The sequence below is a fragment of the Microtus ochrogaster genome, unplaced genomic scaffold (genome assembly GCF_000317375.1).
Source record: "Microtus ochrogaster isolate Prairie Vole_2 unplaced genomic scaffold, MicOch1.0 UNK10, whole genome shotgun sequence".
NCBI lineage: Eukaryota > Metazoa > Chordata > Mammalia > Rodentia > Cricetidae > Microtus > Microtus ochrogaster.
In genome coordinates, this window is record NW_004949108.1 from 7,559,370 (window position 1) to 7,581,061 (window position 21,692).

The 21,692-nt window shown below is 39.4% G+C and overlaps 1 protein-coding gene across 3 annotated transcripts in view; it reads right to left on the bottom strand.

Annotated features, from left to right (window-relative positions):
* Window positions 1-21,692, bottom strand: part of Nbas (neuroblastoma amplified sequence) — a 313,151-nt gene that overhangs the window by 129,385 nt on the left and 162,074 nt on the right. For all 3 annotated transcript variants that reach the window (XM_026788959.1, XM_013353527.1, XM_005366539.3), the window contains exons 33-36: window positions 21,305-21,418; window positions 15,534-15,691; window positions 14,752-14,838; window positions 2,968-3,135 (exon numbers count right to left, since the gene is read on the bottom strand). In XM_026788959.1, the coding sequence (XP_026644760.1) occupies window positions 2,968-3,135; window positions 14,752-14,838; window positions 15,534-15,691; window positions 21,305-21,418 (527 nt within the window). The remainder of the gene's footprint in view (window positions 1-2,967; window positions 3,136-14,751; window positions 14,839-15,533; window positions 15,692-21,304; window positions 21,419-21,692) is intronic.

Consider the following 21,692-nt stretch of genomic DNA (forward strand, 5'->3'; position numbering starts at 1 on the left):
AGAAGAAGAAGAAGAAGAAAAAGAAAGAAAGAAAGAAAGAAAGAAAGAAAGAAAGAAAGAAAGAAAGAAAGAAAGAAAGAAAGGAAGAAAGAAAAGAAAAGAAAAGAAAAGAAAAAATCCACCAGGTAAAAGAAAGAAAACTACAACTACGACAATCATAACCCAGTGTGTTACAGGAAGAGACAGGTCTGTCCCAAGGGCAAGGCCAGCACGTCAGTAAGTGGAACCTCCTTTACCAACTCTGCATACCTCTGCCCCTACAGTTCCTCTTTCCTGAATAAACCCCACAGAGACCATCAGGGCGTACTTAAAACACTTCCCCCAGCAGCCACTTTCACTCTTCATAACTGTTTCAAATGACTGGCACCTCCCACCGCGCGAGAGAGCTAGCTGGGATCTGTCTTTGCTTCCAACCTGAGCTGCCCTTCCACAAAGCAGTTATATGCGCTCATTAAGAAAAGGTGCAACACACAACCACACTATCCAATGCTTTCCGTCTGGAGCAGACAAGGCCCACAGTCGCATCATAGTCTGCAAGCAGCTTTCAGCGCTGACGTCCCCACTAACGGCCATTCTTTGCTGTATGTCCACACCAGGGCTGTGGGTCGGCTCAATCACATTTCTCTGTGAAATGATTATTTTCTGAAAAACCTAACATCCCTCTAATCAAAACTTTATTCTCTCACTAAAGTCTTTATTTACTTGGCCTGTTCACGCTATCTTTGTTGGTCATCTCACTTGTTTTCCTCAGAAGTGCGTGCTATGGTGCATATTAATTACACAGAGCCTATCATTATACATTCTTTATGGTCCACTCCCTCATCTTCCACATGTCCACTTTTTAGTTCAGGTTCTCTCTCAAGCTTTCAACCAGGAAAGGAAACGTCCTAATTATTGTCTTTTTGAGCATGGCTTATTCCAATTACTACGGTCCTTGCCAGTTCTGTCTCTCTTTCTGAAAATATCAGCTTTGTCCCTTATAAGTGGGCAAACTTCATTTAGAGTACAAACCATACTTCCTTATTTACCTGTTCCTCCGTTGACAGGCACTAGGCTGAGTCCATAATTTGGCAATGTGAATGGTGTCACAGAAACACAAGCAGGCAGCCTGTCACAGTGGACCATATGGGCGCTGTCTTAAATTATAGAAACCTCTGTACCAATTTCCATATTGGCTGTGATTTATATTCCCACCAGCAGGAGTAAGGTTCTTTCTTCCCCATGTTCGTGCCAGTTATCTGTTATTCTTTGGCGGTAGCCATTCTGGTTTGAATTGTATACTATATGTAGTTTTGATTTGCATTCATCTAATAGATAAAAATGTTGAACATTTTTTTCATGTACTCATTATCCAGCTGTATTTGCTAGAAATGTCTGTCCACTGTCCACTCCTCAATTTGATTATTATCACTTTATTTAAATATTAGAGATGCTTATTATTCCAGATAATCTCTGTCAGATGGCTACCTATTCGGTAAGGACTTTTCCATCTGGTGAGCATTCTGATAACTTGGCTCTCAAGAAGTTTTCCCGTTTGATAGAGTCCCAGAGTCCCAAGTGTCCACTCTGGCTCTTACCATGTAAGCCTATTCTCCTCCAGTAGCCTCAGGGTTTTGGGTCCCTGAATCTCACAGAGAGACAGGGATGCAGTTTCACTCTTGTGTGTGTGGATATTCAGTTCCCCAGTACCTCGTGCTGAAGAGGCTAATCCCTCACACTGTATCACTTCAGTATCATAATTAAGAGTCAGGCAGCCTTAGGGGCATGGTCTTATTTCTAAATTTCCTACCCTAGTCCTCTGGGTAGTAGGCTGTGTGTCTGTTTGGGGGCCACTAGCATGCTGTTTTTATTATCGCATCTCTGCACTATAAGTCTATGTCAAGTATTGCAATGCATCCTGAGTTGTTCATTAGCTCAAGACTGCTTTGGGTATTTCAGGTCTTTATGTGCCCATGTGAATTTCAGGATTTTTTGTTTGTTTGTTTGTTTCTGAAGAATTTCACTGGCTGAATCTGAACTTTTAATTGTAGCATCATCATCTGAAAACAAGGACAATTTGTCGCTTCCCTGCCTGTGTACATCCTTCCTATTTCTCTCCCTTGCCTTATGCATTTGACTAACTAACATCTGACTAGAAGACAACACTGTCTCATACTGATTTTTGGAAGATTGCTTTCTTTTTTCCCATTCAAGATAATGGTGACTACCAGTCCACCATATTAAAGTTATCCTTATATAGCAAAATCACTTCACTATTATGTAGATATTCCATCTTTTCCACCATTGTAGAGAACAAAACTACACTGAAGTCTTTCCTCATTCTATTCCCAGTATTTAAAACTGCTGACACACAGAAAATGACTACTAAGTATATGCTAAATGGACGAATAAGTAGCTGGGTGAAGAAAGTGTGGATGAAGAGTGACAGTTCCATGAGCGTCTGGGATGCACTGGTACTGCACCAACATTTCTTTATCCTTTATTTTCTGGTACAGTACAAAGAACTACAGTGTGGCAAAGAAGAGAAGCAGCAAATGAAACACATATTAAAGACACCAGCAAAGCAGCCTCAACTGTTCTACTGTTAGCCTTATCTGTAACTCTAGTGCAGAAGCAGCAGTCTGTAGAGTTGTCCCAAAGATGACACTGCCTGTCCTCAACTACCAGCTCACAGAAATACAACAGAAGCAACTGAGTACTCAGAGGCCCTTTCTTATTTCATCTCCCTGGATTTTAATCCTGATATATAAAACAGGTGTCACTCAAATGAATCTCAGTTTTTTTGCAAGGAATGCATGGAAGAAAATTGCATTCTATGAAATAGATTGCTCATTCCTTACCCAATGTGAGGACCAATTTTCTTAAGCCATTTGACAACCACAGATTTATTGTGACAACAACTAGACAGCAGCCCTGATGAACTGGTGCCAATCATAAAACCAATTTTTATGAAGATCCCCTGCTTACCTGGAGAGGCCGCAGGTATGCTAAAGACTTCTTCCACCACTGCCCATCACTGACGGACTGCAGGACAGCCTTGGTGGTTGTTGTGGTGTTAGACAAGACTTTCATGGTGGTTGCAGTGGTCCAGTGTAGCAGGTCAGCGGAACTGCTGCCCAAAGCACTTAAATCATCCTGCAGTGAGAAAAAGGTAAAATGGTCATCGGTAGACAGAGCAGAGATAGAGACTGCAGACAGCAATCAGACTCATTAGAGTCCAGCACAAACAAACTTAAAGTCCATCTTTGTCAATAACTAAATAAATGAGAAAGAAATGCTAATAGTGCATCATTACCCCACTCAGCTGTTTATAAAAGAAAACAGAAAGAACCTCAGGCATTCAGTCAACACTCCCTTTCAGAAGACCTGCCAAGACAGGATGGGCTCTATTATTACTAATCTAACAGCCACGCATTCTAAGTGGTTTTTAAATTACAAAGAAAATCAGTTAAGTAATCAATGCTTCTATGGCCCTGACAAAAGTACAAGACTCCAACATCTGCTTTCAATACAAAAGGAATTGCTTTTCTCCAAACAAGTAGATGATTAATATTATTTAAAAGATGGAACCTCTTGCCAATTTTGAGGCATTTAACAAAAATGTTACCTATCCTTTTAAAAACTGAAACAAGGAGAAAAATCACACACGTTAAGTCTTTAAAGCAAAAATAACAAAGACTGCATCTGTTCTTATTCAAAATTATTCTGTAAAAGTAAATTTTTAGGTTAATGACTACTTACAGGTTTTTCTTAAGTTATTCCAGTAAGAGTTAAAAACTAATTTGCAATCCTCTGATTCAAATAAGTGGCTTGGCCTTCTTGATACTAATACCAGACAGCCTAGGTTTGTCCTTTAATTCAGGGTCATACCATACACTGAAGTAATAAAAGTAATAGATCATAAAATCACTCAAAAAGTTTCACAGGGAGCACTCAGACAGGAGCAGGCTCTAGTTCTACCTAACAGCAGCCTCGGGAGCAGAGCTAAGGACAGGCATCCCCGTTCTTGCCCTGGAACCTGTGGGACTACTCTACAGCAATGAAAGTTAGCGGACGATTGAGGACACCACCCTGGAAGCAGAAAGATTAAACCAAAACGGGACACTTGACCAGTATAATGACTTGAGCCCACAAAGCAGAAAACCTGCTAGAGCTAGAGAGCTTGTAAGGGGGAAGCTGGGTGGGGTGCATGTGAGATCTAAAACGTAAAGAGACTCAACCCACAGCTTCTGTTCTTCAAAATGAAGGCTGAGAGCCATGATCCAAAGAATTAGAGTATATTCCAGAAACTTGAGCACAACTGTCAGGTGATAAGCAGGAAGGGAATGTGGACCTCAGTCCACAAACACAAGGAATGAAATTTGGCCAACAACATGAAGAAGGATAGAAACAGATTCTCCATCAGAGCCTGTAAAATTCCTATCTTATGGGAACCCTAAAATAATTAACTGTTTTCTAAAAGCTGTGGGATTATGGCGAGAGCAAAGAAGAGATCATGCTAGGAAACTAAAATGTGCATTTTATTATTTCTAAAGGGAAACTAAAAAGAAGCCTTTAAGCTACATTAACCAAAGCCCAGAAATTACCTACTCCCCATTGCCGGAGGCTGCTTCCTCTAAAATGCACTGTGCATGTTTTACTGCATTTTTGACATTAGAAAATATATATCCATAAACTCAATGCAACATCATAGATTAAATTATGAAAACAGATACAATGGCAGTAGAAAAACATGCTATATTGCTTGTACATTATAAGATAATCACATAAAATATAACTGAGGCTTATGTAGCAATAAATACAGTGTTGCTTTTTCATTATTTATTTATTTATTTACTTATTATGTGTACAGTATTCTACCTGCATACCAGAAGAGGGCACCAGATCTTACTATAGATGGCTGTGAGCCACCATGTGGTTGCTGGGAATTGAACTCAGGACCTCTGGAAGAGCAGCCAGTGCTCTTAACCTTGAGCCATCTCTCCAGCCCAATATAGTGTTTCTCTAGGCTTAGTTGGGTCAGGTACTGTGGCATCACTGCCTTACCTGTATTTGGGTCTCTCTACAAACTGTACTCGTGTGCCTGTTTAAAGCTAAATAATACACTTCTTCCACTCACTTGTAACTGGTGCGTCATACATGACCCACTTTATTCACATTTCACCTACATACATACTACCAGAAAGTTATTTTAGAAGCTGATGTTTTGCCATTTCTATGATTCTTCTACTGGCAAGAAATATATAGATATATGACTAACAAACTGTATATATACAACTATAAAACTGTATCAGTGAACCCTGTTGCCACAGTAAGAAAGGAAGTTAAATGACAACCATGAACTTCCAAGCTGCCGACTTCCATCTTGGTGGAGTTGGCAAAGCCTGGAAACTCACCTTTTGGCTCCAAAGGTAGATTGTAGCTCCCCAGAAAGGAAGCTCAGAAACACTGACCTGCAACAAGAAGTAACTACTACCAACACCTATAACTTTAGTACTTAAGCAACTTTCTAAACCATTAAAAAAATTCACCTTCCACCTATAACAGTGAGAAGGCTTTCTGGGATCTATAACTGAACTTGATTCATAAAAAAAAAAAAAAATAAGAAGAACAACCTGATAACAGACAGAGTAGCCAGGAGATAAGAAACACTGTCTTCATTCAACATTGGAGATAACGATAAAGAAGTAATAGTTGGCTAAAAAGCCATTTGCAAGCCAGTATCTTGAGGAAAGCTTTCCAAGTGTTCAGTGTACAGGGCAGACATGGTTAGCTGCCATCACCACTGTCAGAGCACCAGTGGGAAACTGGGCAGAAACACACCCAGAGCTGCCTGTGACCTCCAACACCACACAGCTCTGGTCTACGGGCCTGCAGCACACAACACGTGGTTGTTACAAATGGAGAAGTGCTGAAAAAAACAACAACAACAACAAAAACCAGCAGGCTGTGGTTTTGTGTGTGTGGTGTATGTGTGCCTATGTGTATTTAATTTTTTAATTATGTATACATGTTGGTGCCTGTGCAGGAGTATATGCACAAAGTGCAGGTACCCATGGAGGCCAGAGGAGGGTGCTGGGCACTTTGGAGCTGAGATTGCTGTTGAAATAAGAGCAGCGGAGCTGTGTCCCCAGCACCCGGCCGCCTGTATGGCTAGCTTAGCTTATGACCCGAAATAATTACACGGAAACTGTATTTTTTAAATCACTGTCTGACCCATTAGTTTTAGCCTCTTATTGGCTAGCTCTTACATATTGATCTAACCCATTTTTATTAATCTGTGTAGCCCACAAGCTGACTTACCAGGAATGATCTTAACCTGTATCTGTCTGTAGTGGGGGAACCATGGCGACTCACTGACTCAGCTTCTTTCTCCCAGCATCCTGTTCTGTTTTCTCCGCCTACCTAAGGGTTGGCCTATCAAGGGGCCTAGGCAGTTTCTTTATTAATAAGAAATCATTCCCACATCAGATTGCAGGTTGTGAACTGCCAGACTGAGTGTTGTGACTGAACTCTGGTTCTCTACAAGAGCAGCAAGTACTTTTAACTGCTGAGTCAACTCTCTAGCACCCCCTGTTGGTTATAAAGACAAGAGAGGAGGAAAATAAACACCAAGGTGCATGTTCTTGACCTCAATCAGGAATTGAGCAGAATTAGGTAGAATGCACAGACACTACTAACAACCTAGAGCAATGCATCAACTTATTAAATCCCCATGTAGAGGGGAGACAGCAGGCCTACCAGTCAGGCAGAAAAACAAAACTGGCCGACTGTTGCAACAGAAAGTCTACTTTACACAGCGCTTTACTTAATACACTGTGTGAACACTAAAAGAGAGCTAACACACCCATTGCTGTTTCACTGGGGCATGACTGGGACACAATGGTAAAGCAACATTTGGGAGGCAGAAGCTACTCTAAGCTACGTAGTAATTCATAGCCAGGCTACTGCAAACAGGGCAAGCTTACTCAGTTGAAGTCGTACATATTTTGGTTCACAGGCCTCACTGAACATGCAAACAATGGTATTTCTAGGCCTCTGTGAATTATCATTCCATTTTCTCACTGGTGTCTTAGGAAAAAAGTTAATTTGATTAGACATGTTTGCTACTTTTATATCTGAGAAGTATTTGCCTACTCTAACGTCACAAAGTATTCTTCTCAGTTTATCTTAACATGAAAGATTGTTTTCCTTTAAGTGGCAGGGATTACTACCCTCCGATCCACTTGTGGCATTATATGCTTAGTTAATGTAGTATTTTCAGAACACACTGGAATAATTTTTCATTTACTGCAGAGGAAGCTGTTCAAGAGTAAGGCCACTGTCGATTCATTATTACAGGGTATGTGAGAATCTCCACAGTTGCAGCTATAGAAAACTGTATGAAGTTGGGCTTACTGTACCATTTAAATGTTTGAGATACATTTTCAAGATGTGTCTAGAATAAACACTACTCAAACAGAATTTCACACCACATTTTAAATTCCTGTTCATCTTGAGAATCTTCTTAATTGAGAAGGTCTGTCAAATGATTTGAATGTCACCGGCTAATCTGAGGATAGAACTAAAACTATAAACATTCTAACAAATACAACCCTCAGGTAGAATGTTACTACCATGGAGGTAAATAAAAGAGACTGAAAGATATCACAATATGAAAGTCATAAAATAACTATGTTGCAACATAAGATGAACCTAAATTTTATTTCTGTTTCTAAGGATGGATGGGCTAATTCAAGACAAGAATTTAAGATATATGAAATATAAAAGACTGTTTCCAAAGACTAATGAAACTTAATGTTCATAAATGTATGTGATAAAGCATTTCCTGTAATGTTTCCTCTGGGGAACACTTACAATGTGAGAGGGAGGCTGGTCAGATGGCAATGGTAATTGTCACCCACCTTGATGACCTGGGCCCAACCCTCAGGACCCATGCGATAAAGGCAGAGAATTGGAGTCCCACAAGTTGGCCTCTGACCCCCAAACATTTATCATGGCATATAAGTTTGCACTCACAAAATTGATGTAATAAAAAAATGAAGTTAAAAGCCTGGCTGGACCACAGAACAGCATGTAAGCCAGACATGGCTCACCAAGCTCAGAGTGTGACCGCAACTGTTAATGAGTTTGAAAACATTCTCTTTCAGCATCATGAAAAGGAGGATGGGCAAACTTCACCAGCAAGGTGGTCTACCACAATCTTAGTACAGCCAGACTCATTAGTGAGAAAAGCCATTTTCATTCACCTTCATACACTAAGAATAACAGAAAAGAGGGAGCTAAACATTTAGTCCTAAAATGACATTTGTCATATTCATAGTGGCACAATGCTAATTACTTTAGACTATGTAACAGCAGAAACAGTTTAGAACCCAAAAACATAGCAACAGTTGCCAGCATAAAATTTAGCATGAAATCTCATAAATATTAAGCATGCTCCACAGTTTGAAGTTACTAAATAGTAACAGCCACCTTTCAAACAAAAACAAAAAAACACCATTACAGAAATGACTCCTGAGAACAGGATTACTTTATGCATCAAATATGGCTCCCAGTCTGCTGCTATCAAGACTTAAGGAGAGGCTCCTCTTACATCAGTTAATGAAGACTAACTTCAAAGAAACCAGTCGACCTCAGTTAAACTGAGCTCATGGTATCCGTGGGCTACTTAAGGAATATAAACAACTCAGGCAGGGCTTAGCCAGTGACCCTTCTCCAAAATATCCTTAAATAATACAAAACACTTTTCTTCAAGTAACAACTGCAGCACTTTCTTCCCAGTTTGGAGTCTTAAGACTGCAACCCTCATTACTGCTAAAGATGCTCAGAGGTCAGCCTAGATTGTCTAGTGAAGCACTGTCTCCAAATAGAACAGTACAAGAACATCTTAACTGCAAAGAAATACCAGTAATGTGTGTGCATATATAATATAGCTTTAGTAACAAAAAATCCCCATGAGCCAAGAGAGCCACACAGAAGCTTTGTACATATTCATGAAAAATGTGGAAGGCCAGGCTATGTATCGTGGAGCAATCACAGGCTGATCCAGAACATGAGAGGATCATAAGGTCTAGGAAACAAAACAACATTGAGTAACATATACAGCTTAAAATGTTTCTAGCTAGGCAGTGACTCATGGGCTATACAGACAGAAAGAAGGAGAGAAAAAAACTTTAATACAATTGATAACAGATTGTTGATTAAATAATTTATTAAAAGAGGCAAAATATGTAAGATACAAGGTCCATCTATGTACCACTTATTAGAAGGTAACAGATGCTACTATTTTATCATAAATGGTTCATATCTAATTTTTTACCTGTAAGAAATAAAATTTCTCAGAAACCTATTAACAGAGAACAAATGATTACATAACATAAAAGAAACTAACCAAATATAGTTTCCAGGTAATCTTCAAATGAGATGCAAGTTATTTTATAAATTTATCCAATTGCATGTGGATACTTCTACACAACTATATTTATATTAAAGTGCTTTTTAACTATTCATTGACCAATAAATTTAAGAAGAAACTCTTAGAAAAAAAGCCTAGGAGTAAATCTTCACAACACTGAGTCAGACACAGATTTCTTAGATACATGAAAGGCATAACCGATAAAAGAAAATGCTATAAGAAGACCTTAGACAACATGAAAAACATCAGTACTTTGCAAGAAACCAGCAAGAAAATAAAAATTCCTATCACACATGGACTGAAAAAGACTTACAAACCACAAATCTGAAACAAATCTAGATAAACTACTTCTATCTAGAATCCAAAATATTAATTGAAAATTTATTCCCAGCTTAGTCACAAGACAAGAAACAAAGTTGGAAAATAAGACAAGAAATATGTGAATGGCCCTTTCAACATGGCCATTAGCATATGAAAATGTGCTCACGGCTATCAACTGCATAGGATACAGTTATGTCCTCAGTATATCAGATGCAAAATAAGATAGCACACATATAAAATAAAAATCCAGTGGAAAAGCACAAACATTAAATAAAAATATTGGGGTGGTCTGGATATTAATTGGTACACCAAAGGGTTAGGTATTAAAGTTTTGGTCTTAGTACAGGACCCAGAGGCCCCTGACTGGAACTGACCAGAATGTATCCTCCCTGAGGTCTAGTTTTCATAGTAGGTGCCATGCAAGTTTCCAAAGAAGGGAAGCAACAGTCCTACCCAGTTACAACACCAGTGAACAACAACGACAAGTGTGGGACCCTAAGGACCCACCCCGTACTGGCAAACATACCTCGGTGGTAACCAACAGCTTTCTATTTGAACCGGAGATTTACTCAACAAGGGGCAATTCATGCCTGGTACTGGAAACCTAGCCAACTAGCCAGTGTAGTACAGTAGATCTTAGAGGAGGACCTACAACCCGCACTCTTCCTAGCCAGTATACTCCCTAACTGTACCCTAATAATATTTGTCCTCACACTGTCAGTTAAGTGTACCTTCATCTTCCGTCAAGGGAATGCCACGTTGTAACATACAGAAATCATTACATAAAACCACACCTGATCCAAACGCAGGCTAGAACCCAGTCCCAATGGATACAGCTACAAAACATTTCCACACCTAAGGCCCAAGAGGCATTGAAGAAGATGGAGCAGAAAGACTACAAGATCTAAAGGATGAAAAAGTTTGCTGCGAGATTATGTCTCCTAGTGATGTCCGAGGCAACAACCATTAAGATTCACCAACATGACTGAGTGCCTAAAGGTGAGATGAACAAGGCCAACACCAACAGACATGCTAAATCAGACAAAGGAAAGACCACAACGCCTCACCCTGCACAACTGAATGTCAGGAGCCATTTCAGGCTTCTCCTTTCTCACATCTCACAGGGCCTTGAAGTAAAAACCCTGAGACAGAAAACTTAAAGTTAACTAAAACATTTTGTGCTAACCTTGGAGATTCAAGCTTCAGGTGGCACCACAGAGTGTCTTCTTTGTTTGCTGCTTATCACTAACAGCAGGTGTTTTAGCCACCGACCTTGCACCTGCCCAGGTTAGCTGCCAAGCTGCCAAGCCCCTCCTTTCCTTCCCCCTTCCTCAGTTACTCCTGCCCAAGCTCCTCACTGAGGAGTATATAAGACATAAAACTTGCTTCAATAAACAAATGCCTCGACAAAAGAATACTGCTTGGTGTCCGTCTCTCTCTCGCCCATGTCTTTCAGATAGTGCCTCTTCAGACCCTGGAATAACTTAGGACCTGCTGGGCAGGTCAACTGAATGCTGAGAGTGGAAGACATAGTCTCTCCCAGGGAAGAGCACACCAACCGATTATCCACTACCAGTCAGCCCCAAAACCACACATGTAAGTAACATTATACCAACCAACTAGGTTGTTGTATTTGGGAATATATATGAAAACAGTAATGTGTGTGTATGTGTGTATGTGTGTGTGTATGTATGTGTATATATATATATATATATATATATATATATATATATATATATATATATATATATAAATTAATAAAACCCAGAGACAGAAATTGGGGCTCAACTTGAAGGTCAGAAAAGCAAAACAGCCAGGTATTGGCTCTTACCTCTACCTCAAATCAAAATGGTGATCCTGCCTTTAGGAACCTCAAAATGAGACTGAGTGAGAGCTGTCTCCTCACATCTTATATTCCTCTCTAGGCTGCAACTAGGACATGAAACACTACCACCCAGTTTCTATGGCAAACTAGTGTGGCTACGTGGATTAAAGGTGAGTGTCACCACTGCCTGGTCTGTAAGGCTGATCAGTGTGGCTGTTTTACTCTCTGAACTTCAGGCAAGCTTTATTTATTAAAATATAAATGCAATATCACTACACACACACACACACACACACACATATATATATGCATATAACAACTGATAAAAGAAGCGGCCGTGAATTTGAAAGAGAATAAAGAGTGGTATATGAAAGAAAATGAAGGGGAAAATAATCTAATTTTATGATAATCTTTAAAAATAAGTATCATTAAGAAAGGTTTGCACTATTCAGACAAGAGATCCTGAGACACAACTAGACCAAGGACTTTGTTTCCCTTTGGACTGACCCAATGACAGACATACTCATCATTTGACGGCACAACTGGACTGGTGAGACCACCCAGAGATGAGACCTGCTAAAAGGAAGCATATCAGTAAGGACATGGTCCTGGTGGCTGTAGCCTCATCCAGGTTTCTTGGTCTTTCTTGGTCTGTTCCTAGCTTTTCTGAGCCACATGTTAGCCCCTGTCCTCCACTATAGATTCCTATAAAGTGTGCTGCCTCACAAGCCTCAAGCCAGAAGCAACAAAACCAAACGCCCAAAGTTCCAAACTTCTAAAAACATGTCAATGCTTTTCTTTATTTTCAGCTGCTTTTAATCAGCTATTTTATCACAACTATGACAAACTAAGACAAATATGCAGCCAATTTGTACATTAGCATATTTGGATATCAAGAACACAGCATATAGCAGTCTATTCCAGGGCATCTATGTGAGAAATAAAAACGCTTCCATACTAACATTGAATATCAATGTTCAGAGAGGCCTCATTCACAGTAAGTAAGAAGTGGAAACTATCCAAGGGCTCATCACTAAATCAATGGAAAAACAAAGTACTTGCCATGGTATTGAAACTAACTGCCATATGCTTGCTTTTACTCATTTCTAAATAGTCCTTCTATTTATTGCAGCAATATGCTAAGAACATGCTTGTTCCCTAAACACTAAATAGTTCAAACATGTAATGTATAACATCAAATGCTCATAAACAATTCTTCCCATGGTGAAACATTTTTTTAAATGGAAACCTAGTATACAATGTATTTAGATCTTTAATTAAATTTATCTAGAGAAAAATCACACAAGCTAAGTGATACTAGCTAAGCAAAACATTAATATACTCAAAATGGTGTAAAACTGTTCAATCCAAAAAGCCTAATAACCAACATCAATAAGAACTGGAAATCTATAATCTTGTAATTATTCATAGAGTTTGCATTTTGTTCTATTATAAACAATTTTTGCACACAGGAACCACAGGATCTAACATGTATGTATAGTCCACTCTATTCACATGGATGTTACTACAGAACACTATCATTATTTTTCCTGAATATATATAATAAAAATAATTCTCACAATGAAGTAATAGAAGTATTAAGTATGAGGCAGGTTATATATGAAATCTGACTTCATTTATGAGTTATAATTTAATACGGTTATTACCTCTACTGTTAATGTGTAATGCATGGCAGCTTAAAACTAAATACTACATTATACTGTGATAATAGTAGCTACAGTATTCTGAAATGTGCTTCATTCATCAAAGATATAGGAGGGTTTGGACTAGTACTTCATGAAATCTAGATCTATTATAAGTGGCTAAAAGAGGAAGGAGGAAGACAGAAAAGCTTTTAAGGAAAAAATAATCACTTTCAGAGGATGCCTTTCCTGTCTAATAGACACAGAGGACTGCTATGGCTGGCTTCATTGCCAACAAGAGTCTACCGGAGCAGTGTGTGCACACTTGTGGTAGGGCAGCACAGCACAGCTCAATTCAAAGAAGTCATTGTGGGGCCAGGCTGACACTTTCTAATTCATCGTAATACCAGAAACCAGGAAACCCCACAGTCACAAAAGGATTTGAATCTGTCTTAAAGGAGGATAGGGATTCAGAACAAGCCCAGGGAGCTGTGCTCAGCAGACAAATAATCTGATTCTACAGGAAACAGAAAAATGAAAACCCTCTCATACTGACCAAACCATGACAAGACCTGAGAAACCACCACATTAGATTTTATATTCTTTATTTACCTCCTCATTTCTGTTAGTCACAAACTAAGCATAAAGCAGAGGATATTGCCAACAGCTGTAGCTAACATTAGGCATCCACTGACAAGCACACGGTGAAGAAGGTATAAAGACATAGTATCACCTTTATTGGTCAAACAAAATACCACATGTACTGTAAAGTGATACAATAGAAAAATGTGAAGGATACTCATAGAACACAGTGAAAGAAACTGTGAGAGGAATCCAGAAAAGTATTAGAAAGAAATATTTTGGAAGGAAGGGCTCAAATTCAGAGCATAAACAAGAAGGGCAGGAAGGGAAGACGTGTGACAGAACCTACTCAGAGAATGAGGATGGGTCTGCCGTGACTCACAGTTTGAAAAGCACCAACAAGAAATGGCTACGGAGACCACCAGAATGATTGTGCCTAGAGAAGTCAGGTGGGCAGATGGTGGAGGATCAACAGAGTCAAGTCTTCATTAATCAACAGAATCAAGTCTTCAACTCGACCTAAGAGACGACTCCTACTACAACACAAGGTGGAGTGGCCACTGGCTCCAATTAGAGCTGCTTTGGCTCTGGAGGAAACACAGCTCCTAGAAACAGCACACCAGATGACTACTAAGCTGTATGAGGATGAGTTTCTAGGACTCAGCGGGACCACGAGTGTCTCTGAGAGCAGGCAGCAGGACAGAAGCTAAACTGGGAGAGCTGTAGGAAATTAGCCACATGTTATTTCTTCATCTCCATGGGGGTTTTGGAAGCTTCCTTTGTTAAGTGTGAGCAGGACACTTTTGAGTCGTTTTCCATGTGAAGGCTGTATTTCGCACAACACACACAACTGAGAAATAGTACGCACACACACCTGCCCACTCGAGGCACGCGGCAACTGCTCTCATCGCATCCCACCCACAGCATCCTTCAAGCTCACTCCTTACACACTTTCAGCATACCTCTTGAAGAACTTTACCAGCTAAGGGTGAGACACTAATATTTTCTCCTTCCGGATGGATCTGGAAATTTACTCTTTGATAAAGAATCTGAAACAAGAAAAGTTGCATTTTTGTTTTAATTTCCTTCTTTTCACATTGTAGACTTGAAATTTAAGAAGTAATAGGTTCTTCCTCAAAGGGTGGGGGTGTTATTTGATAACCTACAGTTTTGGGCAACAAACTATTGCCCAAACAAGCAAAACAAATCAGGAGTTTGGGAAGAGTTGCACAAGAAAGGGACAGTTCCAGGAGTGGGAATGGTCTCTGAGAAGCCTGCCACTGATGGATGTCTATGGCATGAAATGTAAGGTTCACTGTGCCCTCCCTCTGCCAGCTGTATGGAGAATTTAGCATCTCTCCAAGGCCAATTTCCACTCTTGATTTCTCAAGGACACCAGAAGGAATATATAACAATCGTTTTAACTAACATGGTTTCAGACACAATTCATATGATTGTTTCCCATCTATTTTATTCTACATTTCCTTCATTTTTCAATTATTTATTTCCTAACATACTTGTAGTTTTACTCAAACCTCTGACATCCTTTCTTTCTTACTATAATAAAGCCAACAATACTTTAAATTCCTCAGGTTTTCAAATTCCTTTTGGGTGACAACTATGATACTTCTAGATCATCTGTATGCTACAAAAACAAACAACACTGACCCCATGTCTCACATACATACACTCAAGAAAATGAATCTCACACACGTATGGATTTAGTGTATTTGTGTCCACTTACCTCTGTTTGAAGAGAGCTGCTAGCTGCCAAAAGCAGTTCAATGCTGCTGGGAGGACAATGTGTCATAGCAAAAGCCATGAGCTCCTGACGAGTGGCCAGGTCCTGGAAGCCTTCTGATTGGCCCAGCTGGCTGCAAACAGCCCAACTTTTCGGATATCCTGAAAAATTAGCAAAGAGGAAAAAAGAAGAAAACGTGATTTGCAATAAGAGTAAGGGAAGCAAAGGCGAGGGGTCCAGCAGAGTCCTAACTTGGGCTTGTGGTACCAAGGCAACAAAGCAGTCATTAACACCACAATGTGCACAAGGCATGAATATCCAAGGTGGAAAAGAAAGATTTGACTGATTCATTATCCACAAAATTCAGGGCTACTCGAGACAAGAGTTTTGGACAGAACACTTCAAATTTCAGAAGTGATAAATGAATGCAAATTATTCACGGAACTTAATGTTCAATAGAAAAGTGGATTCTGAATTCAAAATACCAAGAGTTTGACACTGTGCAAATACTTGGCATTTCTGTGAACTGGAAAAAGCTCCAATACCACACCTTCCATGACGACTACAAAGAGACAATAAAAGCAACCCTTTTTTTCTAGAGTTGTTGAAAGGAATAAAGCACATTTGTACTGGAAAGTGCAACAGAATTTGCAGACTGTTATAAAGAGAATTAAAGCAGGTACTCACATAGAAACACCTACTTCATAGAGGACAGACATCTAAGGTCGGGGCAAAATGGAGCTAGCAAAAGCCCCAGAAGATGTTTTTCTACAATAATGCCTCAAATACACATATTCTCATTTGAAGGTGCTCCGGGCTGACTGAAGATTTTGCTCTAAGGATTAAAGGCATCCACCCAGAAACATATTTCTAAATATATACACTAAAAATTAATTCTGGAATTAACCCTATAGAAATAAAATTAATATGAAGAGTTCTAAAAGTAATTTTGGATACATTAATATTTGTATAGAAAACAATGACTCTGAATTTCATGTGGCAACATCACAATTAACTGTAAAGAATGCAGGCTTTCATGGAACTTCTTTTTTTGGTTTTTTTTTTTGTTTGTTTGGTTTTGGTTTTTCAAACAGGGTTCATCTGTGTAGCCCTGGCTGTCCTGGAACTCATTCCGTAGACCAGGCTGGCCTTGAACTCACAGAGATCTGCTTGCCTCTGCCTCCTGTGTGCTGGGATTAAAGGTGTGCTCTGCCACCACCCAGCATTGAAAATTCTTTCTAATGATAGGGTTAAGATGGTCTGTATTGACTTCCAGAGTATAAAACTATTTGTATATTTCTTGCCAAAGATCATGTGCTTGACCAGAACTTTAACCAGGTTCCCGTATTGAAGGCCGGGTTTCATTCTGGCCCTCACAGCTCAGGTTTCCCCCCGAAATTCTTGAAGGCTGAGCATGATCCACATCCTTGACAGCAAATCAAATATTGTCACCTTCTGCCCTTTCTCCTGGACTTGCCTTCAAACAACTCAGAGATGCTTCCTCTCCCCAAACCTCTCTTCTTCTCATTTTCCATCAAATAACCAACGTCAGTCAGTTTGTAAGATGTAATGCCCATCTGTCCATGATGTGAGGAGCTGGGCTTACTTTCTCTCACACAGTAATCCTAAACAGCCTTCCTGACAGTTACTAGGCACTAACAGGTACAGTACAGACACAGGGCTGAAGATCACTAGACACAAGGAGTCCAGAGTGAACCCCCAGCAACAAACAAGTGCAGGAATGCTGAGTGAGCAGTGCAGGAATCACCACAGTATAGCACGCTGCACTCGCTGCCCTATTGGAGTACAAAGGTTTTCCCATGGAAGGTTCATGATAGAGGGTACTGTGCTCTCTTCCAGTGAGGAATGTGTACTTTGGATGAGAAATTATTCCTTAATAAAGTCTCAGTATTCTTTCAAGACAGAAACTTTAAATTCAATTTAGAAAATATTTAGGCCAAACGCCTTCCCAATTTGTCAACACCATTTTTTTTCTTACATTAAGATATAGAAATACTGACTATTCAGCAAATTGTAGATATTCTTCCAAATTTTATTTTGTATAATATAAAAAATAGCATTAAAATGCTTCAACTACTATTTTTTCTAAAATGATTAGCATATTCTAGTCAGGAAATGTAAACAAAATTAAAGATAGTCTATTATATCTGAGCCCATTAAAATATTGATATTAATCTATAAATACAAAACATGCATACTTACTGCTTATAAAATAATTACTGTAGGACCCAGCCATGACAAGCTCAATAAAGGCCCAAGTCTCAGTACTTAACCCTAAGAAAATACATGATTCCAAGAAAGACCATAACTGAGACTGCCCAGACACCACCAAGGAACAGGAAATTCCTAAGATTCAAACCATTGTAGATGGGATCACCTGCCAGCACCCACCCATTGCTTTTCCCCAGGACACACACAGACAAATGTCAGCCAATCAGAGATGTGGGATTCCCCTCTGCATTCTGTGAATATGTTTCATTACCATTGGTTATTAAAGAAGCTGTTTTGGCCAATGGCTTAGCAAAGCAAAGCCAGGCAGAAAATCTGAACAGAGATACAGAAAGTAGGCAGAGTCAAGGAGACATAACATAGCTGCCAAAGGAGAAAGACACCAGCTGCCAGCCAGAATCTTGCTGGTAGGCCACAGCCTTGTGGTAATTCACAGATTCACAGAAATGGGTGAATTTAAGATGTAAGAGTTTCTGTGTTATTATTCAGGTCTGAGCAGCTGAGAGATAAACAAGCAGTCTCCGCTATACAATGGTGCACAACATGGGCCAACTACAACCACATAAAACCTGAGAGAGCTTGGGAAGAAATTCTAGACACACACACACACACACACACACACACACACACACACACAAATAAACCATAGTTAGGCACAGCTTCATAGTAGCAGCAATTTCTCAGGTGGACTCGGTTTGCTAGAAGCAAATAGAGGCATGGTTACTATCAGAGAAGGCTTCCTGACTCAGCAGTAGCAGCAAAAACTGTACAGCTCCTCTAAGAAGGCTTCCTGGTTCATACTAGTTTCATGAACAGCTCTGGCTCTTTCAGAAGGCCGAGCACTTGAATGAGGTTTGAGGGCAGCGTGCTGCAAGTTAGTGGCAGCATGGACCAACTGCAGGGGTGACCATAAATGTACCTCTGGCATATTGAAAGGCTGAGAGAAGTGGAGCTAACATCCAGGGCCACTGCGACTAGCTGCTTACAATTTTAAAAGCACTCCTGGTCTGAAAATAATTACAGATACTTAAAAAAGACAGATTCAAACAGAAATAAATCACTGAAAAGGTCACAGTGTATTTTTAAAACTGTACATAGGCTTGAGAGAAAAAGATGAGTACAGACAGTTATAAAAAATAGTTTTAAAAAATAAAGTCTTTAAAAAAACACAGTACAGTCATAGATTAAAGGAGTAAAGAAAACAGGCCACATAAGATGGAAAATACACAAAGTTTCTGGATTATGTGTATTATTGTGTTTTCTTTTAATTTTTTGACTATGAATGAGCTAAGAACAGAGAGACATTTCATTGTACGGACTGCTAAGCTAAACAAACATATATATTTTAAAGGTATCTTGACATCAAAATTTGGGTCTAAGGATATGTTACTTTGGAAAAGAGATTCTGCTTTTGGTTCCACAGAGTATAGAAAGCTGGGAATTCCTTGCCAGCTAATATGGTTTGATCAAACAAACCCCCCTGAAGCAATGGACCAGATGGTCCAATATCCATGACAGCTTCAGGAGTGTTGGCTGAGATGGACCTACCATAAAAGATACTCCATGAAAGACCTGATTAACAGTACCCCCAATCAGCAGGAAGTAGTCTAGAGAAAAATGTCCAATTATTTATAAATGTTTATTTACATTTAAAGGGGGATATGATATAGAGATGAATACTTTGAATTGGTATGAATTTTGGTTTATTGATAAAAATTTAAGGTCAATTTTGCTATCTGTATATTTCTGTCTTTGATTAAGGTATTGTGCTTGTACAGCTCAATTAAAAATGTAATGTATAATTAAGAATTACAGATTAATAGATAGTCATCTATAATAGTCAAGCTTGTAGGCTAGGTTTTCTAGACATACAGAGATATATTTCAGATGGATAGGTATTCTTCAAACCTTTCAAAGACTAACAGAATACGGCATTTAAAATATTTTAAGAACTTAGGACTTTTCAGGACAATGAGACATCTGCTTCTCTCAACACTAATCTACTTCAAGAGGATGACAAGCATTGAACAGGCTTCTTATTGAGTTGTTTAGCCATTTGGGCAAGAAACTGCTCTTGCCTAGAATGCTTGATGTTGATGGTATGCTGTATGAACTGGACATGCAGAAAAATGACTGTTGAACTTGCCTAAAAGTGAGACGGTCCTTCAGGGTTCTTGCTTCATAAAAGAGTCTGCCAGACATTCTGCATGATACAGAAGAAGTGAGTAACAAACTACCAATAGAGGTAAAACTGTCTTTCAAATTTCCTGATTCATGAAAAACTCTGCCAGATACTATGGGCCTGTAGGCTGAAGATGAATGCCCCATTGTTACAGAAGAACTTTGCGTGACTATCCAGGCAGTGAGATGTCTGTGTCAATTCTAGAGTTTTGGAAGTTGCTTACAATGCACTTCCTGTTAACTTAGGTAATATTATATCCTTCTGGGGCCTTTGATGGAGCTGAAGAATACATAGTTATACTTTTCCTTAGTTATAATAAAAGATAAAGCCTATATAAATATTGCAACTGTAATTCTTGCTTGATACCTGTTTTGTATATGTAATGTTACTATGTTAAAGTTAAAACCTTTCTTTTTTTAGACAGAAAAGAGGAAATGATGTAGAATTCCCTTCTGTACACTGTGAATATGTTTTATTACCATTGGTTATTAAAGAAGCTGTTTTGACCAATGGCTTAGCAGAGCAAAGCCAGGTGGGAAGCCCAAACAGAGATATAAAGATATAGAGAGGAGCCGGGCGGTGGTGGTGCATGCCTTTAATCCCAGCACTCGGGAGGCAGAGGCAGGCGGATCTCTGGGAGTTCGAGGCCAGCCTGGTCTACAATAGCTAGTTCCAGGACAGGGACCAAAAACTTCAGAGAAACCCTGTCTCGAAAATCAAAAAAAAAAAAAAAAACGATATAGAAAAGAGAAATATAAAGATGAAGTAGGCAGAGTCAAGGAGACACCATATAGCTGCCAAAGAAGAAACATTCCAGCCACCAGCCAGATCTTTACAGCTACAGTCTCATTGCAATACACACATTAATACAAATGGGTTAATTTAAGATGTAAAAGTTAGCTAAAAATTACCTAAACTATTGGCCAAACAGTGTTGGAATTAATACAGTTTCTGTGTGTTATTTGGGTCTGGGCAGCTGGGAAACAAATGAGCAGCCTCCATCTACAAATCGGGAATCATGAACCATAGAAATCCTTTACCACTACCCTTGCTATTATAAAACCCAACCCCAACTGAGTTTGGGGCTCTCCAATCACTTCCAATATACTGAAAACTTGGAGAGCCAGAGCTTAAAAACTTATGTAAGAATAAAGGTTCTTTGCTATTACATATAGGACTTGGTCTCCTAGTTGATTTTGGGGGGACACTGTGATCTGGGCATAACAAAATCAAACAAGCACATGCCTGGCTTATCAAGCAGACTGACAGATTTCGGAAGAACCCATTTCCATTATTCATCATGTAGAGAGGATGTAAGCAAAGCACAAAGCTGTCTACTCACCTGCGGCCATCAGATCCTGACAGTACATTCTGGCTGCTTTGTAGTCCTGGACATGCAGTGCTTGTTCAACTAACAGGATCAGAACCTGGCCACGCCTTTCTTCTGGGTCTTCCCCTGTACACAGATGCAGACGACATGATTAGATCAGCCCCAACTGATCAAGTTAAGTAACAGTGTGTATCAAATGAAAAAGTAAAAAGGATTAAATTGATTTTTAGTGATTGGAGGATAAAGGTTATCATAGTTTTTACCTTCTTATCTACTTATTGTGCATGGAAGTCCTCCTCAGTCTCTGAAGAGATCATTGATTAATATTAGTTCATAAGATATCCAAATCTCTCTCCCTCTCTCTCTCTCTCTCTCTCTCTCTCTCTCTCTCTCTCTCTCT